Source organism: Myotis yumanensis, unplaced genomic scaffold (assembly GCF_028538775.1).
Source record: "Myotis yumanensis isolate MYYU_CA2020_CCGP unplaced genomic scaffold, mMyoYum1.0.hap1 SCAF_13, whole genome shotgun sequence".
NCBI lineage: Eukaryota > Metazoa > Chordata > Mammalia > Chiroptera > Vespertilionidae > Myotis > Myotis yumanensis.
Window position 1 is genome coordinate 19,156,970 of NW_027223764.1, and position 20,252 is coordinate 19,177,221.

Genomic DNA, 20,252 nt, shown 5'->3' on the forward strand with positions numbered 1-20,252 from the left:
TGAAACTTTTCATAATAAAATGTCAGAGAACCAAAGAGGAATATGGAAGTCTAAAAGATTTTGAAGGAAGAATCATTGAGATTTAAGAGAAGCAGTGTTTATAGTAAGAAGAACATGGGCATTGGAATCAAGCAGGCCTGAGGTCTGGATCTGGCTTCGCTAGTCTCTAGAGCAGCGGTTCTCAACCTGTGGGTCGCGACCCTTTTGGTGGTGGTGGGGGGGGTCGAACGACCCTTTCACAGGGGTCACCTAAAACCATTGGAAAACACATATATAATTACATATTGTTTTTGTGATTAATCACTATGCTTTAATTATGTTCAATTTGTAACAATGAAAATATATCCTGCATATCAGATATTTACATTATGATTCATAACAGTAGCAAAATTACAGTTATGAAGTAGCAACGAAAATCATTTTATGGTTGGGGGTCACCACCACATGAGGAACTGTATTAAAGGGTCGCGGCATTAGGAAGGTTGAGAACCGATGCTGTAGAGAGTTAAGTATATTGCCTAGTGGTGGCACTGGGATTTGAACCTATGCAGCCTGGCTCTAGTGCTTTGGTCTCTCTCTACTTGCAGTGCTGCAGTCTCCTTGTCCGTGTCTGGCATGTGATAAATTCTCAAATGATAGCCGTCGCCATTCATTAGTGTACCGTCTGTGGGCTGCAGAGGATGAATGAAGTCTAAGATTTTAATGTTTGATCTGGAAGATTTAGATGCAAACTGGAAGAGAAGAGACGGTTTAATGTTAGATAAGTGGAAGTAGAGATTTTTATATAAACAGTCTCATGTACTCTCCAAAAGTTCAGTAAATCATTTGCTCACCAAATATTTGAGTGTTGTATGTGCCGAGTACTGCTCTAGACCAGTGAACAAAACCGACAAAAATCTCTTTCCTTATAGAGTCCTACATGCAACAGGGGCCTGAAGAATTAAGGATTTGTATATCCCCAATGTGGAATGAGTGCAGCAGTGGAACTGCAGGCACCCACAGCAGGAGAAGGTGTTGTTTCCCCAGCAGACTTCAGATGCCCCTGACGCCACGCCACAAAGGCAGTCATTTCCTCTGCTTTCTCTCAAGCCCATCTGTGCTCTGATTTCCTCTGCAGTTCTTTTGCCTTCCATCTGGAATTGGTGGGACAACTTATATAAGCTATTTATGATTGTTTGAAAACTATATGTTCAGGCTTCTAAAATGGGCCTGATAGGAACAGTGATGGTTGCTTTTCATAGCGTATTCTATGAGCAGAGAAGACTGAGAGAAAATTCATGAAACTCCACATAAAACAGAGGACACTGAGGTCTCCTTTCCTGTTTCATGCATGAATCCTGTAATTTAGCCAGGCTCTGACTTCAGCGCCCTTCCAGGGCGTGTATCCCTCGGCGATTATGCACTCATTCCAATAGGGTAGGAGGTCAGTCAGTAAAAGTATTTATTGAGCCAGACCCTCCTCCTCTGCTTCTGAGTCATTTTCGGGTAGAGCAAAGACGTTCTCAGGGAGAAGCTTAACTCTTCCAGATGACAAAGGTCACTCCTCAGTGTGATGGGTAGCTCGCTCAGTCATCCTCAGGGCTTATACTTATTCGTTACTTGGCATTGTAGATAACGAGGTATGTATCTAGTCAGATAGTGAGATGGAATTTGTAGTGAGAAAATGTATCAGAAGGAAAATAATATCCACCTTGTCCCAATCTTGGGGAGTTGTTTTAATAACGTATAGATGGCTAAGAGGCTTGCAAAATACCATGTTTGTTTTCGAAAAAAAACATATTTATGACACACCCTTCTGTGGAAATCTGACATCTGGCAGCTTTAGCTCCTTGGAAGACGGCCAGAAACTAAAGCACAGGGCCTCAGAGCACATAAAAAATAACTGTTGAAAAACCCGAGCGGGAACACATGTATTTTACCATCACAGGAGAGTTTGTTAGCCTCTCATTTTGAGCTTGTTTACTTTTTATTTATCTGGGAACTTTGAACAATTTTAGCAGCGATGTGTGGTCCCCCTGCCCCGGGAGATTATAAACAACCATCTAGGAAGAGGTTTGGAAAGTTGACAGAGAAGATAAACTGATAGCAGAGGGAAGGCTGACATCAAAAGAGAAAGACTTAGAAGCTGTACAGCACTGGTATGATGTGTAACAACACAGTATAGTAATGTATGGTCTTCATAATGCACTTGTATCCATCAGCCAAAGAATTAAGCCATGTGCAGTGTCTTTTGAAGAAGGCCGAGAGACACATCGTGTGTCCTTTTAAACATGGTCCAAGTTTTGACATGTTGAAATGGTAAATTCTTTAGCGTTTATAAACTTGAAACAGCACACTGTCTAGTGATGCCGTATCAGTGACACAGATTTGAGCTTGTAGCTGGTTATAGCAATGGTGTGTAGTAATCATTGCTAACATTTACAGAGCGTCTACTGTACCAGCCGTGTCCTAGACTTTGGAGACAGGCAGATCTGGGTTCCCAATTCCATCTCTGACTTACTGTGTGACTTTGGACAAATGACATCACCTCTTTGAGCCTGTGTCCTCACATGTGAAGTTGGGGACCAATAATATATGACACCGTATCCATGCAAGGAAGCTACGCAAGGTTGGGGCATAGGTGTCTTTGAACCAAAAACACATTCTTGAGCTGGTGTAGTGTACAGAGTTTTGTCTGGAGGTGCCATCTACATAGCCCGTCTTTGTTCTTTTTTATGAATTTTTACTTTTTCAGTATGTTTGAAACCTCAGTCACTTGTCTGCTGCTGTTATTTACTCTACGCTATTTATTTATTTATTTATTTATTTATTTATTTATTTTGCAGACACATTCTCAGCAGGTAGGAGTCAAATGCCTTCGGTCTGAATTCTGGCCCTGCTGCTATGAACTAACTCTGGGAGCTTGGACAAATTAGTTTTCTAACTTGCTGAGCCTCAGTATCCTAATTTTAAGATGGTTATGGGAAGTCAATGAAATGCCACATGTAAAATCCCCATGTAAATAACGCATTTTAAAAAAATACTCTGTAGCCTTGTACTTGAAAAATGTTAATTTCCTTATTGTCCTCTGCAGGCATATTGAAAAGTCTGTATTTCCCAACTTGTATCTTTTCTGTCACAGGTATAGGTCACATTTTTTTCCCCCCAGTTCCAGAATGACTTTGAGAATCAAATGAAAAATGTCCAAGGGAAATGTATGAGGAAATAATTACTTTATAAGAAATAAATGAGACTACTTTGATAATTGGGAAAGTTGACAGAGAAGATAAACTGATAGCAGAGAGAAGGCTGACATCAAAAGAGAAAGACTTAGAAGCTATATAGTATAAACTTTTTATTTGCTTAGCTTTGACTTTATTATAAGTATCTTTATATCTTAAGCTATATCATTCTCAAGATATCTATCTGTATTACAGTGTCTTAAATACTTATGCTTTCCCATTTCTTTTGACCTTTCTGTCCAGGTGATAAAACATGGAGGCTGGATCAGTGGTTCGAGCCATCTTTGACTTCTGCCCGAGTGTATCAGAAGAACTGCCCCTCTTTGTGGGGGATGTTATTGAGGTGTTGGCAGTGGTGGATGAATTTTGGCTCCTAGGAAAGAAAGAGGATGTTACAGGTAAGAGGCACCTACCTCCTGTTTTCCATGCATCTAGTTTCCTTTCTTTTGTTTTTTACAATATAAGTTGCCACTAATTTCTTTCATTAATTAGCTTAGGGAAGGATGGCAGCCCCCCCCCCCCCCACACACACCCACACACACACTATGCGTCTATGTTAAATGCCATCCTAACTTACATATGTCTATGTAACTCTGGGTTGGAGTATGTTATACAGTCCTTAGAGCAGACCCTGTTGACACTTAGCCCACATTTGTTAGATGATCGGTTATTTCCCAGTAGAAATGATATCTCAGCTGAGACAAAATGAGGAGTAGGAGTTAGCAAGGCAAAGAGGATAGGCAGAGAGAATTGCTTGTTCAAAGGCCCTGGAATGAGAGAGAACACGGAGGGACTGAGAAAAGTTCAGTATGGCATGAAGTGTGAATGGTGGAGGAGGGGGGTAGTGCTTGGGAGATGAGCAGAAGTTAGATCATGGAGGACAGACTATGCCATGGTAAGGAGTCACAGAAATGAGAAACCATTCATGTGCTTTAAGGTATTTATCAGATTTTTAGAAAGCTCTCAGCTGCCAATTGAACGATGGTAGAAAGGGGCAAAACCAAAGGCAGGGAGGCGGGATGGGAGGTTGGTGCAGTAAGCTAGGCGAGAGATGCTGATGGCTTGGCCCAGCGAGGGGGGTCTGGGGGTAAGTGGACAGGTACCAGAGACATTTAGAAGGTGGGGTCAATTAAACCTTCTGATGCTTTCCAACTGACAGGCTCTGTCTCTCGTCTACCTCTACCTACCCATCTTTAGACTCAAATGCTATCTTTTTCATAAAATTTTTCATATTCTTCCTGACCCATTCTCTCCCTTCTCTGAAATCACATAGTAATTTGTGTACCTGTATCGTGACATTGGATTTTAGAATTGAATTTTTGTTTATGTCTGAACTAGATCTTGTCTGAATTAGATTTTCAGATCTCTGATGGCCAAGACTGTCTTACTCCTCCTCCCCTCTGCAGTGCTCCTGGCATAAGTGACATCCAGTAAATATTCATTGGCTGGAATTGCATTTTCTCACTGAGTTTTTAATTGGTCCCTATTAATGGGCTCAGAAAAACAATTTTTGTCCTGGTACATAGGCATAAAATTTTTTTTCAAAATGTTTGCTTTTATTTTCAGGACAGTTCCCCAGTAGTTTTGTGGAAATTGTGACCATTCCCAGCCTAAAAGAAGGAGAGAGGCTGTTTGTCTGTATCTGTGAATGTACATCCCAAGAACCGAACAGTCTTCCCCTCTATCGAGGTAAGTTGATCAAGAGTAGACTGTTTAAAATTAGATCAGTGGAGCCCTGGCTGGTTTGGCTCAGTGGATAGAGCATCAGCCTGCAAACTGAGGGGTCCCAGGATCAATTCCGGCCAAAGGCACATGCCCGGGTTGCGGGCTCGATTCCCAGTGAGGGGCGTGCAGGAGGCAGCTGATCAATGGTTCTCTCTCATCATTGATGTTTTCTGTCTCTCTTTCCCTCTCCCTTCCTCTCTGAAATCAATAAAGAAATATATTTTTTAAAAAATTAGATCAGTAGAGTTGGTCTATTTTGACAAATAGATCTTTTTTGGACTTTTTACAAGTGGCTAACTTCTGGAAGGTCTTCAGCAATACTAAGACAGTGCTGATAATGCCAGTGCCTTCTGTTTTAGCAGCATTTTATAATTTCCACAGTATTTTCTCACAACTTCATTCTCATTTGATCCTCAACACAGACCTGGGAGGTTGCAAAATGGGTATTATTAACTGCATTTAATAATGATGAAAATGAGATTCAAACAATGTTACCTGCGGATGAGAAGTTTTGGCCTCAGAATGTGAAGTCCTTTCAGTGGATTACAAGTCCAGCATTGTTTTTCCACTGCCCCATGCTATGGCCACACTTGACTACATATATCTTCTTTCTCATAGAAACTGATATGGTTTTGCTAACCACATTATTATTTATTAATGCATAATAGTAGGGCAGCAGACGTGGTATGGAAATTAAGAGGCAGATGTAAAATAGGCCCATTTACTACTGTACATTGGGTAACATTATTAAAGTTCTCATCAGAACCAGTTTAAAATGGATAGTCATAGCCAGGTCTCAAATGATATTCCAAGTGTTTCCCACTTTTGTACTCTAATACAGCGGTCGCCTACCTTTCGGACCTCACAGACCACCAGTGGTCCGGGGACCACTGCTCTAATAGATATGTGACCTTCTAAAGATGGACTGTTAACTGTTTCAACAAGTATACTTGATGTAGCCCGTGCATTTCTGCATAAGCACAGACACTTATATCAATGCAATTCTGTGATGATTCAGAAAACGGTCTCAAAATGGTAGAATTTATTTGGAGTTATATTTAAACTCAGCAACAAGTCTGTCTCTTAGAAGGATCAATGCAGCCAGGGCCACTGACTATACCAAAAAATATAAAGAGAGGGAGGAAAAAGAGAGCCCCCTACCCCCCCTACACACACATACAAAGGTATGTTATTAATATTGTTACTTGCTCTTTGGAGTATGGCTTAATTTTTTAAACCCTATGCAAGAGAGAGAGAGAGAGAGAGAGAGAGAGAGAGAAGGTAGGAAGAGGGAGAAACCTCACAAACCTCCTTAACCCTTGGTCAGTAAGAAGAAAGGAATATTGCATTTCGATCTTAATCTCAAAACTAAATTTGAAAGTTTCTTACACCTCACTTTACACTGAGACTCTGGCTGCGTTCTGTGTACTTCCTTGCTAAGCAGTGTTGGGAAGGCAGGAAGAATAGATCAAGGTGTGATGGCAGGGAACCTCATCTGTCCCTACTCACTCCCACGGGAGGGCTGTGACCCACATCAGGCCAGTCAGAGGGTGTGGAGACAGGGCCACCTCCACGCCATGACTGGGGATCGGGAGGAAACCCCCAACCCAGGTACGTGCCCTTGACCGGGAATCAAAACCAAGACTCTGGTGCAGAGTCCAATGTTCTAACCACTGAGAAACACCAGGGCAAAGATGAGCTATTTTTATTATTCTTTTTTAAAAAAATATTTTTTATTGGTTTCATAGAGGAACAGAGAGATAGAAACATTAATGATGAGAGAGAATCATTGATCAGGTGCCTCCTCCACACCTCTTACTGGGGATCGAGCCCAAAACCCGCGGGCATGTGCCATGACAGGGAATTGAACCAGGACTTCCTGGTTCATAGGTCGATGCTCAGCCACTGAGCCACAATGGCTGGGCTATGTTTATTATTCTTAACCTGGGATTCCTAGAGTTCACAGAGGTGTTTTGGGGGACCTTGTTTCCCAATAATTAGGTGGAGTTTTGTGTGTATGTACATTTTTCCGGGGAGATTCTAACTAGAACCCCAGAGATTCTTCCAGCAGATGTCACCCTTTCTCCTTTTCCCAAAGCTATCTTATTGTTTTGGACTGTTCCTTGTATTTGGAGTTATATTTAAACTCAGCAACAAGTCTATCTCTTAGAAGGATCAATGCAGCCAGGGCCACTGACTCTACCAAAAAATAAAGAGAGGGAGGAAAAAAAGAGAGCCCCCTTGTCCCCCACCCCCCCCCCACACACACATACAAAGAGTATTACAAAGAAAAGAGAAAAAAAATTAGTGGGAGGTGAATATCACTAATCATTGCCCTACCTAACACAATCCTTATTCCTTGCCTATACAGTGGGGCCTTGACTTACGAGTTTAATTCGTTCCGTGACAGAGCTTGTAATTCAAATTACTCGTATATCAAACCAAAAAGTGAACGAGTGAGACACGTGATGCTGGGCTGATGTTGTGGCGTTCACTGTGACGTTCGCTGCGCCAACTAGCGGTGGGGTATCTGAAACTGGCTCGTAACCCGAATTTTAGCTCACAACTCAAAGCAAAAAATCGGCCGAGAGACGGCTTGTATCTCGAAAAACTCGTTAGTCGGGACACTCGTAAGTCAAGGCCCCACTGTAACTTTGTTTCTAGGCCACTTCCTCATCCCTCAAAAAGGACCAATAAAAAACAAACTGAACAACTAATTTACAAATATTTATCAGTCAAATCTGTGATGTGAGATATCAGGATTAAGGTTCTGATATAGCTCATATGTAAACCTATGTAAAATATATGGTTAATCTGCATAAAGCACATAGTGCCCTGGGCATTAGGATTCAATGAGGTATCTAATACTTAGAGTCAAATTACTTGTATTCAGATTCTAAGAAGACTTGCCTTCATTCTTATTTATTCCTGATGCAGTTCTTGTTTAAATAAAACAATCCAACCAGAAGAAACAAGCAGTGTGGCCTCTGGGATTAATCGCGCATGAGTGAAAGGCTCAGGCTAAGAGTCACCACACTTCTTATTTTTCTGTTCTCGACATCTGGCCACTGTACTCCAGGAGTTCCTCATGTTGGTCTAGAAATGACCACTAGGTAGCCTGCATTCCTAAGGGGTCACCTAGGATGCCAGGGGAATAGCTGCATGGGTCTTTCAGATGAAAAGGAAAGACTCATGCTAAAATTCAGCAAACAGGATTATAAAATAAGGGTGTTGAACAATGATCTCTAAAGTGCTTTTCAGGAAGCTAAATGGTGATTTTTTAAAAACCACCTTTATTATATAGACATAACCAACAGTATGACAGTCTATCTATATATATAAAGCCTAAGCGACTGTTAGGACTGGTCAACCAAACGACCAGTTGACTGGTCACTATGACACACACTGACCACCAGGGGGCAGATGCTCAATACAGGAGCTGTCCCTGGTGGTCCGTGTGCTCCCATAGCCAACCTCCCGCGGTCCCTCCCCCCATGGCCGGCTGGCCAACCTCCCGAGGTCCCTCCCCCCGGCTGGCTGGCCCTGATTGCTGGCCAGGCCAAGGGACCCCACCTGTGCACAAATTTGTGCACCGAGCCTCTAGTCAGGTAATAAAGCTTAGTAAGATCGTCACCCAGCTGAAAATAGGAAAACAAGGCTTATTATAGGAGTTTCATGGAGATCTGGCAAAACAAGGAAAATATTATAATTCTACAGCTTTAAGAAGTCCAGTTCATTTCAAAGCCAGTAGAGTAGGAGGTATGGCATGCTTTTATTCTTATTCACCAGCAGGCCTATTCACCAAAAGGCTATTGTGTCTGAACAGTAGCTGTCTCCAGCGAGCTCCCTTGTGGCCCTGATGGACTGGCCGTAGAGCTGGTGAGGGGAAATCGCTTGTAGTTATCAGGACTGTAAGCTCTGACCAGTGGGCATTGAATCATAAATTAAAGGAATATAGAAATATAGGACCAAGACCTTATTTTTCAGGAATACAGGATCAAATCAGCGAAAATGTATGGGGTGCCTACCACTAAGTGCAAAATTTTACATTAGAGGCTGTGTAGTATATAAAAATCTAAGTGTCAAAATTAATAATATGGATCATTTACTATGATCATTTACGTAAGATGAACATGGTCTTCTAGGTTCTTTAGAGTGGCATGCTAAGGTTTCAGATGAAGAGGCTTGTATAGGAGACAATGAGAATCCCTTCGTGTGAAATAGGGTCTCATAGGTGATATATATTGGATAGCTGGGGGTGGGAGCAGGGGATATTATGACTGGATAGGAATGCCAAGTTACATTGAGGTGAAACATGCAGCTTAGTAACTAAACCTCTTTAGAGAGTATCCAGAGCAAACTTATTTTTTATATATTCCAGGTAGTAAGAATAGGATTATTAGAGAAGAAGCCTTTGACAGAAGGAAGAAGCCTTCATGCTTCAGGGTAAATGTTTGAGCAGGGAAAGGATATGATAAAATTGATATAGTTATAATCTTGGGCAGGAATCACTTGGTAGATTGGAAGAGACAGTGTCTAAAGGCAAGATTTATAAGAGTGAGATCATGTGAGTTGGACTAAGGTGGAAGCAAAGAGCAAGTAATGAATGGAATAAATATTCTGAAGGAAGAAATTAGAGGAAAAAGGAAGTCAGCAGAATGGAGCTTGTTTTGGAGGGAAGGTATAGTTCTTTATTTGACAGTTAGAATTGAAGAATCACTAGCAAATGGACAACAAGAGCTTTGCTTACATGGGTCTATTTATATTTTACCATATTAGCTATAAAAACTGAGAAATTTTAAAATGTTTATTCATTTTTTAAAAGCCATGACATACTAATATAAATAGTATATTTTTAGCAAAAATAACTAGTTTTCTAAGCAATGAACATTTGAGTCTTACAACGTTGTTTTATATTTTTGCAGATCTCTTTAATGTTTAATTTAATAAAAGAAAGCTGGATTCTCAGATTTGTATCTGTTTTCATGTTGTTTTGAGTGAAGTATATGAAGACAATATGATAGTTTTGACCTTCTCAGACCCTCTGAAAGGAACTTGGGGACCCCCTTACCCTAGATCCCATGGACCACACTTTGAAAATCACTGTTTTACAGTAATTTTCAGTATATTGTCATTAAATTGTCAAAATTCACTAAGTTGTCAAAAGTGTTCTTTGCTTAAAACTCTAGGTGTATATTTCCTTGAATTCGGTAAATGTTTAAAATGATGGTTTACAGTGTTAGTTAGAGTAATGCTAGAGGCCCGGTGCACAACATTCATGCACTGTGGGGTGGGGTCCCCCTCAGCCCGGCCTGCACCCTCGCAGGGACCCCTCGGGGGATGTCTCGTACTGGCTTAGGCCGGATTTCCCCTGGGGATTGGGCCTAAGCTGACAGTCAGATATCCCTCTTGCAGTTCGGGGCTCTCGCAGTCCGGAGCTTTCACAGTCCGGGGCTCTCGCAGTCCGGGACCCCTCGCTCCTTACCACCAGCCTACAGTGGAGGCAGAAAAGGCTCCCGCCACCGCCTCTGCGCTCGGCAGCCATGAGTCCAGCTTCTGGCTGATCGGTGCTCCCCCTGTAGGAGCACACTGACCACCAGGGGGCAGCTCCTGTGGTGAGCGTCTGCCCCCTGGTGGTCAGTGAGCGTCATAGCGACTGGTAGGCCTGCCGTTTGGTCAATTTGCATATTAGGGTTTTATTATATAGGATTCTTCTGGGGTGATGAATGGGGCCATTATCTTTGCTTCTCTTTTTTAGGTGACCTCGTGATTCTCGATGGCGCTCCCACTGCCGGCTGGCTGCAAGGCCGAAGCTGCTGGGGTGCCCGGGGCTTCTTCCCATCCTCGTGTGTCCGGGAGCTCTGCCTGTCCTCACAAAGCCGGCAGTGGCACTCGCAGAGTGCCCTGCTGCAGATTCCTGACTATTCAATGGGACAGGCCCGGGCGCTGATGGGGCTCTCTGCCCAGCTGGATGAGGAGCTGGACTTCAGAGAAGGGGATGTGATTACCATTATCGGAGTTCCTGAACCAGGCTGGTTTGAAGGGGAACTAGGGGGTCGAAGAGGCATTTTCCCCGAAGGTTTTGTAGAACTTTTGGGGCCCCTGAGGACTGTGGATAAGTCGGTGAGGTCTGGAAATCATGATGACTGCATGGAAAATGGTGAAGTAGACACCCCTACAGGAGAAGAGGAGAGAGGGCCGGACGAGGAGGACGAGCAGCCAGGGACCTACGGAATCGCCCTCTACAGGTTCCAAGCCCTGGAGCCGAATGAGTTGGATTTTGAGGTAGGCGATAAGATCCGAATTCTGGGGACCCTGGAAGATGGCTGGCTGGAAGGATCACTGAAGGGCAGGACAGGCATCTTTCCTTACCGGTTTGTAAATTTATGTCCTAAAACAAAGGTGGAGGAAACTGTGGTCTTGCCACAGGAAAGCAGCCTTAACAGGGTCCCTGAAACGTCTTTGGATTGCTCAGAGAACTCCTTAGTACTGGGAGAAAAAGGACATGAATCTCATGAGTATGAAGAAGAGAAGTCCAACTGTATTATTTCTGAAACATCTGCTTCTCCCCCAGATCATCTGACCTCTGAATATGAAGTAAACACAATCTCTCATTGGGATGAGGGCACCTCCAGGGGGCCGCCGAGAAGCCCAGGCACAGGGCATGGGCAGCCTCTTGCCAAAGACTCTGCCACAAAGGATTCTTCAGAGGTCATCAATGGTGTTTCCTCCCAACCTCATGTACCTTTCCACCCCCAACTGCAGAAAAACCAGTATTATTCTAGAGCAGGAGGGAGCCATCCAAGCTCAGGGCAGTTCTCTGACCCCTTTCCTCTAGAATCAAGGACTAGAGACTATTCCAGCCTCCCTTCCAGGAAAACATCCTCCCAGCCGAAAACCCTTACGCAGCGAGCGTATCCTTTTCCTGAAAGCTCTTCTCTTTCAGCCTCTAGGGTGGTCCGGCCTAGCCACTTGAGCCCTCAACTCCAGGGTAAGGCAAGGTGTACCAAAAAGTACCACACACTCAAAGAAAAAAATGCTGCCCGCTTTTGTTCAGAGATGAAGCCTGGTCTGCAAGACATGGCGCCCGCTGTGGAAGCATTGGCCCTTCCACAGGGAGACGGCAACGTTGACCTGGATTCGAAGTTGACACAACAGCTGATAGAGTTTGAGAAGAGCTTGTCAGGCACTGAACCGGATAAAATTTTGCGCCACTTTTCAATCATGGACTTTAGCTCCGAGAAGGATATTGTCCGAGGTTCCTCAAAGCTAATCACCCAGCAGGAGCTGCCTGGGAGGAGAAAGGCCCTAAGGCCACCGCCACCCCGCCCAGCACCCACTTCTCCCCATTTGCTGGTGGACCAGAACCTGAAACCCGAGCCACCCTTGGCAGTGCGGCCCTCTCGCCCAGCTCCCCTGCCTCCCTCAGCGCAGCAGAAAACGAATGCGGTACCCCCCAAACTCCTAACCTGTAACCGTCCCACCTGTGAGATCCTAGAGAAGGAGGCCCCTGAGAATATCGAAAAGCCTTTGGACCAAACTTCCCAGTGTCCATTAGTATTGGTGAGAATTCAGGAAATGGAACAGGACTTGGATATGTATAGCAGGGCTCACGAAGAGCTACACTTAATGCTGGAGAAGCAAGAGGAATCCCTAAGGGCAGAGACCCTGGAGAATCTAGCATTCTACGAGAGCAACATTGAAAATTTGAATATGGAGCTCCAGCAACTTAGAGGTAAGTGATAAGGAAATAATATATACTTATTTCTTGACATAAGTCCAAGTCGTAGCCTACCCATATTTTTTAGGGATATGTTACCATCTTGGATTGACAAAGAATGATTTGCTTTTTCATTACCTAATTTCTTCTCTCACCACAATTAGACTGCTCTGTCTTGATGTATCTTATGACCATTGTGGCCTTCTGACTTTGTTTGCAGCTCAGTGACATTTATACCTCCTATACTGCTATGACATCCATAGCAGTCATGTGCATGGGAAGTCCCCAAATACAGCTTTCTTTAACCTGGCCCTACTAAAGGACTGAAGATGTCTAGGCTAAGACTCATGAGAAAACTGCATCTTGTATTTTTGTGGTCTATAGACTAGATTTCAATAATAATAATAATAATAATAATAACTAACATTTCTTAGCTTGTTAATAAGCATTTGTTACCATTTACTTACACAAAGAATCTTCACAGCCACCCTGAAGGTACCGGGGATAATTCATATGGCTACTTTATAGATGGTGAAACTAAAGGTTGTAGAGATTAAGTCACTAGTCCAGGGAGCAAGGATTTGAGCCCATGGTTTTAACTACTCCAGCTCACTGTTTCCCACCTAGCACATTTTTGCACATTCAGAAGTTTAAATGCTGTTCCTTAATTTGGGGGTGACCAGCCTCTGGAGACGTCATTCATATACACCAGGCTACCAGAAGAAATAATTTACAAAGTAGGAAAAGTTAGAGAGTGAGACAACAGCAGTTGTTCTAAGACCCAAGGAGAACCTGACCTCAGGCCACTTTGGCATGTGCCCGAGGGCTCTGCACTTTCATGTCATCAGCATAGTGAATAATAAAAGTATTCTGCGGGTCTAGAAATTGCAGGATACTAATAAGAGATAAAGCAGGAGAATGGTGACCCAGAGAGACTGGTTCAAGATGGCAGACCAAGTACACATACCTACTCCCTCATCCTTTAGATTTCTAAAAGTGAATGAAAAAACATAATTCAAAATCCCAAGAAGAGTATGATCAGAAGGCTGGAAATCGAGTGATTTTCTGAAAGGATCCTTGGGTAAGCAGTAAAAAAAAAAAAGAACACTTCTACATGTCATTAAAATATATAATCTTGTCACAATATTTTGGTTCGTCATAATACTAAACTTCATTTATTTTATATATATTTCTCATCTATATACTGATATAAAAATATCTAAAACTTTAGTACAATCCTAAATTAACACAGGAAAATTATTCACTGTTGATTATTAAGGTCACTAATATTATCATTTAAGAACATGTAAATAAAAAGTTTTTAAAAATACAGGATAATTTATAATTTTAGGAATTGCCAGAAATTCCAATTTCTTGTTCCTGAACCCCAAAGATTACTCTCCTTGCTGAATGTATTTTATTTTATTTTTTTAAAATATATTTTTATTGATTTCAGAGAGGAAGGGAGAGGGAGAGAGAAATATCAATGATGACAGAAAATCATTGATCGGCTGCCTCCTGCACGCCCCCTACTGGCGATTGAGCCTGCAACCCAGGCATGTGCCCTTCAGTCTGCAGGCTGACGCTCTGTCCACTGAGCCAAACCTACTAGGGCTATCCTTGCAGAATTTAGAAGCTGCTGACCAACAACTGAAAGAAACAAGTGCCAATTCTCTCTCTGGAATGAGGTGCTTTCCTCTCAGGTCTTAAAGTTTTCCAAACACCAGGACTAGCACACAGTAAAAGACAGTCAGACACACAGGGAGGGTAGACCACACTAATGAGAACCAGGTGGCATCACAAACAGTCCACTAAGACATAATATCATACACAGACTACTTATTACCTTATGTAAAGAAAAGAAAAGACAAGCTGAGAGGTATCTGCAGCAAACAGGAAACTAATTGGGTATCCAGCAATGCTTGCAGCAATAGCAGCTATTTGCCTGAATGTGTCTATGCCAAGTGGCACTTACCATCCCCGCAGTTCTTCACCTTACAGGATTCAACATGGTCTTATCCGTGTCTTAGAGATAACTAAACTTCGGGTGTTAAGTCACATTTGAAAACATTCATGAGAATTGCATATAGAATCACAAGGTGTACAGAAAGGATTTAACATAGCAGTCCTGAGACCACTATTTGTAGAAAGGCCTCATTTCAAGGTTGCCCTTGGCTGGTGTCTGGAAAATGGGTTTGTGGAGGGAGGGTTTCCACAATTCCCTGTTAAGACTGGTTCACTGTGCCTAAACTGTTTACGCAAGCAATGTGCTTTATACTGAACACATGCTTTCTCTTTGACAGTGTGAAATTTTGTTGGTACATGCTAGGCCGAGGGTACCTGTGTGACCAGCTCCAAATCTTGGGCACTCAGTCTCTCATGAGCTTTCCTGGTAGACAGCATGTCATGTGTGTTGCTGCATGCATTAAGTGCACTTTGTGACTCCATGGGAGAGGACTCACGGAAGCGTGTGCTTAATTCACTCAGGACTTTGACTCGTATGCCTTTTCCCTTTGCTGATTTTGCTTTGCATCCTTTTACTGTAATAAATCAAAGCCTTGAGTATGACAAAAAAAAAACAACAAAAACAAAAAACACACACACACAAAAAAAACAGGAAACTATAGAACAAGCAACTTCAATTCAATTTCATCCAGTTAAACTAAATTCAATTTATCAAGTATTTAATAAGTCTACTGCCTGCAGTGTGTGGGAAATGACACACTGACTAATACACAGTATTTGTCTTCTCAGTAGGCTGAACATTTTCATTGAGAGGCACAGAAACACTAAAAATAATACCAACCAGAATTAAGTAAATATTGTACCAAAAGTTCTTTAAATCTTAGGCCTTAAATGTCAAGATTAGAGATTGTACGAGACTGGATTCAGGGAATAAAGCCTGGTGTTTAAACTGATTAATTCCCTCCTCTTTTGAGGGACTAATTTTATTGTTGGATACGCTTTTTATGAAGACAAAAAGATGACCTTAAAAGGCTCTGTCAGTGATTGCAAGAAATAAGTAATTGCACCATATTAGCAATTGATATAAAAAAGAAAATCAAGTCAACATTAATACACTGAATGTGGTATTTAGTGGATTCAAATAAAGAAAAGTCTTTCTGATTAAGACTCTACCCACCTACTGTAGATCTTTTACAGTATTAATCTTTTAGAATTAAAAAACACATAGTAAGAGCACTGACCGAATATTCAATTAGTCCTGAAAAGAAGATCAGTTGAATAAAGAAGAATACCAGTTTCATCACGTAGTACCAGTCCATTAACTCACATACCCATTGAAAAACACTGCGTAGTATTTTTAAGGATAGATGACGTAACATTTCTGTGAAACACTATTAATTCTCAAAAGTATCGTTATTGAGAAATTCTTGCTGGCTGGAATGTGGGAGGCTTTTGTTCTGCCACCTGTGTATTTAATGCAGGAATAGTTTAGAAGTATATCTCAAAACTGGTAGATGGAGAATCCTAGGGCTTGCTATGGCTTTGGGGGATGTAGTGATGTGTCAGAACTGCCAATGTAAGGCCTTATTTTGCTTCTAAAACTTGATATTCTTGGACCATCGCTTATAAGATTTGTGCAAAATATACTCTGCACATAACCTTGTTAATATTTACCTTATTTGCAAGAATGATTCACTGTTCGCACACGTGTGCGCAAACACTGACACACGTAACATAGCAACAGCTACAAGCAAAACAATCTGGTTAGATTGTGATTATTTTCTCTCCTAGGTACTCTTGTCCCGGGGAACCTTAATCTTTTACTCTGTGTGGGTATTTTCTGCTCTTTCTTTCAATTTAACATCTGTGGATTCCTTCAGACTAGGAACATCTCTACACTAGTTGTTAAGCTTTATTCTCACAGGAGTATTAGCGTATTTTCTCTGGGTTTCCAGATTTCTCAGCTGATTCTTTTTAGGATTCAAAAAGACAAATTTCCCGAGAAGGAATTCCCACATGGAAACACTAGTCACTCTCAGTCCAGTTCCACCTTAAACTGACTTTCAAGGCTTAAGGTAGCCTGGATGACCAGGGACCCAGCTGTAATTTTGCAAGGGGGCTGGTCAATTCTGATTTACTCTGAGGAATCCGTTGGAATCTTAGCTTATTACATGGAAGGTCTCCTTCTGGACTCCTCCCCTTGCCACTCTGGCATTGAGTTTTGGGCCCCTTTTCCCCAGAGAGCCATTGAACCAAAAGTTCCATTTTCTGTGGCTGGCAAGCACCCTGGGGCAATGCAGGTTCTGTGGTTTTGGCCTGTACATTCCCATCTTGTCAATGTGTTGATAGTTTTAAGTTTGTTTGTTTTTATATTTCCTCTAATTTTTAAAGCTGTTTTTCTGTGAGAGGGTGGGTTCAAGTAACCTCAATTTCCTTTATTGGAAATAGAAAGCCCAGTATTAGTAGTTTCAGATGAGCCAGTGTTTGGCTCTGAGAATTAGGAGTTTTAAATTTGGAATCATTATGTAGAGTCAGCATAGACTATTAGGAGGCATTTCTGATTGTGTGTTGGAGCATGAAATGTCACTTTGTTGGCTTCAGGATGGTACTGGGTTCAACCACGCATTCACCCAGCAACTGTTCATTGAGTTTTTACCATGTGCCAGGCACTGTGCAGGGTATATACCACAGTGAGAAACATGGATGTGCTCTCTGTTCTCAAGGAGCTTCAGATCAAATGAATTGCTAATTAATTAATTAAGGTACGTATCTAAAACATAATACCCTCGAATCTGATAAAAGGGTTGCTTTCTGAAGCAGTGGAAACATTCAGGGTTAGTACACATACTCCGAATTCCCAGCACAAGTTACTTGTGGAAGCCCTGACTAGGACTACACACTGCACCGAGAGAATCTCATTGGAGCACATCACAGTTCTTTTCTGTCTGTAGGAGAGGTTCATCAGCCTGCATCTGACAAATAGAGCTGTGCATTCATTTCTTTACTCAGCAAACATTTCTTGAGTACATACTATGAGCCAGCCACTAGTTGTGCATTGATTAATTAAAAAGGCACAGTCACTGTATCATTCATATTTGTATATCTTTGAAACACTAGTGATTTTACTGATGTTAACCTCTACATTTACTCACTATCTGTCTTGCTGCCTTTGAATCGTGGTAGTTACTTTTGGTGTGGGCCAGACCCCGTGGTTCTGAACAGTGGATGGTAACCTGTAGAGTGAGTCAGCCTCTTCTGCATCAGGAACCTTGCTCCTAAACTTCTCTCTTCCCTTTAAGGTAATGCCAAGAGGAAGGATGACCAGAGACTCTTGGGGTAATTTTTAATTTTAATTAAAATTAAATGTTGCAAAGCAAATCAGAATACGTTTTTCAGGAGATTAGCATTTTCAGCAAGATATTGGGTGGAACCTAGGGCCCCTAAAGAGAGCCATTAGATTAACAAGTTGGAGAATTACTGATATGGAACAATGACATCTTTATATTAAAGTGATACATAATATTCCAAACATATTTTTAAACTTTGAAAGTATGGTTTTTCCATGTACTGAAGCAAGTTGTTATTCTGAAGACTCCTTGGGATGCTTCGGATATAAAAATCCTTTCTTGAATTAGTAAAAAATAATAGATTTAAATAGTCAAATAATTTTCTGATCTTTCAAAATAAAAGCTTATGTAAAAGAAATGACAACCTTTCTTTCTAGTTTGTCAATACATAAGAAAAAGCAAGCAAGTATCCTCGACTGTATAACATCTGGTTTGGGGTGTTGCCTCGGTAAAAATTAGCTCAGTTATTTCCAGTGAACTTTATCTTGGTATAAAACAGCAATCATAGTCAGAAGCCATTAATAGACTATTAATTCAGGACAGAAACTAGTTTTTTTAAAGTTTTTTTTTTAGGATAGATGTTTTAATGTATGTCAAGAAATGTAGCTTAGAATAGTTAGCTTAGTTATGATTAACCTGTGAATCACTATTCTTTGAAGTTTGTAGCATGGCTTCAGAACATTTTCTTACCCTCAGCTCCAGGCCAAGAGGTGGAGACATTGGAAAAGATCCAGGGACTTCAAGTATCGGTTTCAGATTTCATGGAGGTTTTGCAGTGCCTAGTGAAAGGACCCGTCTCTTGCTAGCACGGGACCCCTCAGCCACAACATTCATGCCACCAGGCCCATATCTGACTGAGAGTGCTGCCTCCTTCTACCAGATGTAGCGAGACCCAAAGACTAAAAACTCAGGGGCAGTCATTTATTCAATAAATATTGTTATGCTCCTGCTATATTCCAGACAGTGTTCTGAAGTTACAGCAGCGATCTTTGCCCTCATGGGGAGAGAGAAACAAGAAGTAAAGCTGTGTATGTACTAGTATTAGAAGGCAAAATTATCGGGAGACCTCACTGAAAAGTGACATTTTAGGGAAGATCTGACTGTAGGGAGCTAGCCAAGCCATTTTTTTGGGCGGGCGGTGGGGGGCGATTGTTCCAGGCAGATGGGACAGGATAAGTACAAGAGCTTGTCTGGTGTTGGAGGAATAGCAAGGAGGCCAATTCAGCTAGACAAAGGCATGGGCTTTGTTAGTACAGCATCTGGGTAAAACGAGAAGCCTTGGGAAGGCTTGGAGCAGTGGAGTGATATGATCTGACATACAACTTTACAGACTTACTCTGGCTGCAGTGTTGCTAATAGACGAGAGACCAGCTAGGAGGCTACTGCAGTGATCCAGGCAAGAGATGATGGCAGAGGAGAGATGATGAGAAGTGCTCAGCTCTAGGTCTATTTTAAGAGCCAGTAGGACTTGCTGGTGGATTAGACATGAGGTATCAGAGGGAAAAAGAAGTCAAGAATGACCCTGAGGGCTGGTTGGCATGGCTTAGTGGTTGAGCGTTGACTTATGAACCAGGAGGTCGAGCTTCCATTCCTGGGCATATGCCTGGGTTGCAGGCTTGATCCCCAGTGTGGAGCTTGTGGAAGGCAGCTGATCAATGATTCTCTCTCATTGATGTTTCTATCTCTCTCTCTCTCCTTCTCCCCTCCTCTCTCAAATCAATTTTATATATATACTAGAGGCCTGGTGCACAAAATTTGTGTACTGGGGGGTGGGGTCCCTCAGCCTGGCCTGTGCCCTCTCGCAGTCCGGGACCCCTCGCTCCTTACCGCTCGCCTGCTCACTGCTCCTTAGCACTGCCACAGAGGCGGGAGAGGCTCCCACCACCACCGCTGCACTCGCCAGCCATGAGCCTGGCTTCTGACTGAGCGACGCTCCCTCTGTGGGAGCGAACTGATCACCAGGGGGCAGCTCCTGTGTTGAGCGTCTGCCCCCTGGTGGTCAGTGCACATCATAGTGACTGGTCGTTCTGGTTGGTCTGCCTTAACAGTTGCTTAGGCTTTTATTATATACTAGAGGCCCGGTGCACAAAAATTTGTGCACTCGGGGGGGAAGAGGGGGTCCCTCAGCCCGGCCTGTGCCCTCTCGCAGTCTGGGACCCCTCGGGAGATAACGACCTGCTGGCTTAGGCCTGCTCCTGAGTGGCAGAGGGCAAGCCCAATCCCTAGGTGCAGCCCCTGATCGGGCTCAGAGCAGGGCTGATTGGGGAGTTGGGG

At 42.5% G+C, this 20,252-nt stretch overlaps 1 protein-coding gene across 2 annotated transcripts in view; it reads left to right on the top strand.

The window, feature by feature from the left end:
- The window catches only part of DNMBP (dynamin binding protein), a 91,398-nt gene that overhangs the window by 18,219 nt on the left and 52,927 nt on the right, over positions 1-20,252 (top strand). For both annotated transcript variants that reach the window (XM_070432535.1, XM_070432536.1), the window contains exons 2-4: positions 3,465-3,619; positions 4,788-4,910; positions 10,705-12,681. In XM_070432535.1, coding sequence (XP_070288636.1) covers positions 3,475-3,619; positions 4,788-4,910; positions 10,705-12,681 — 2,245 coding nt within the window. In that variant the 5' untranslated portion in view covers positions 3,465-3,474. The remainder of the gene's footprint in view (positions 1-3,464; positions 3,620-4,787; positions 4,911-10,704; positions 12,682-20,252) is intronic.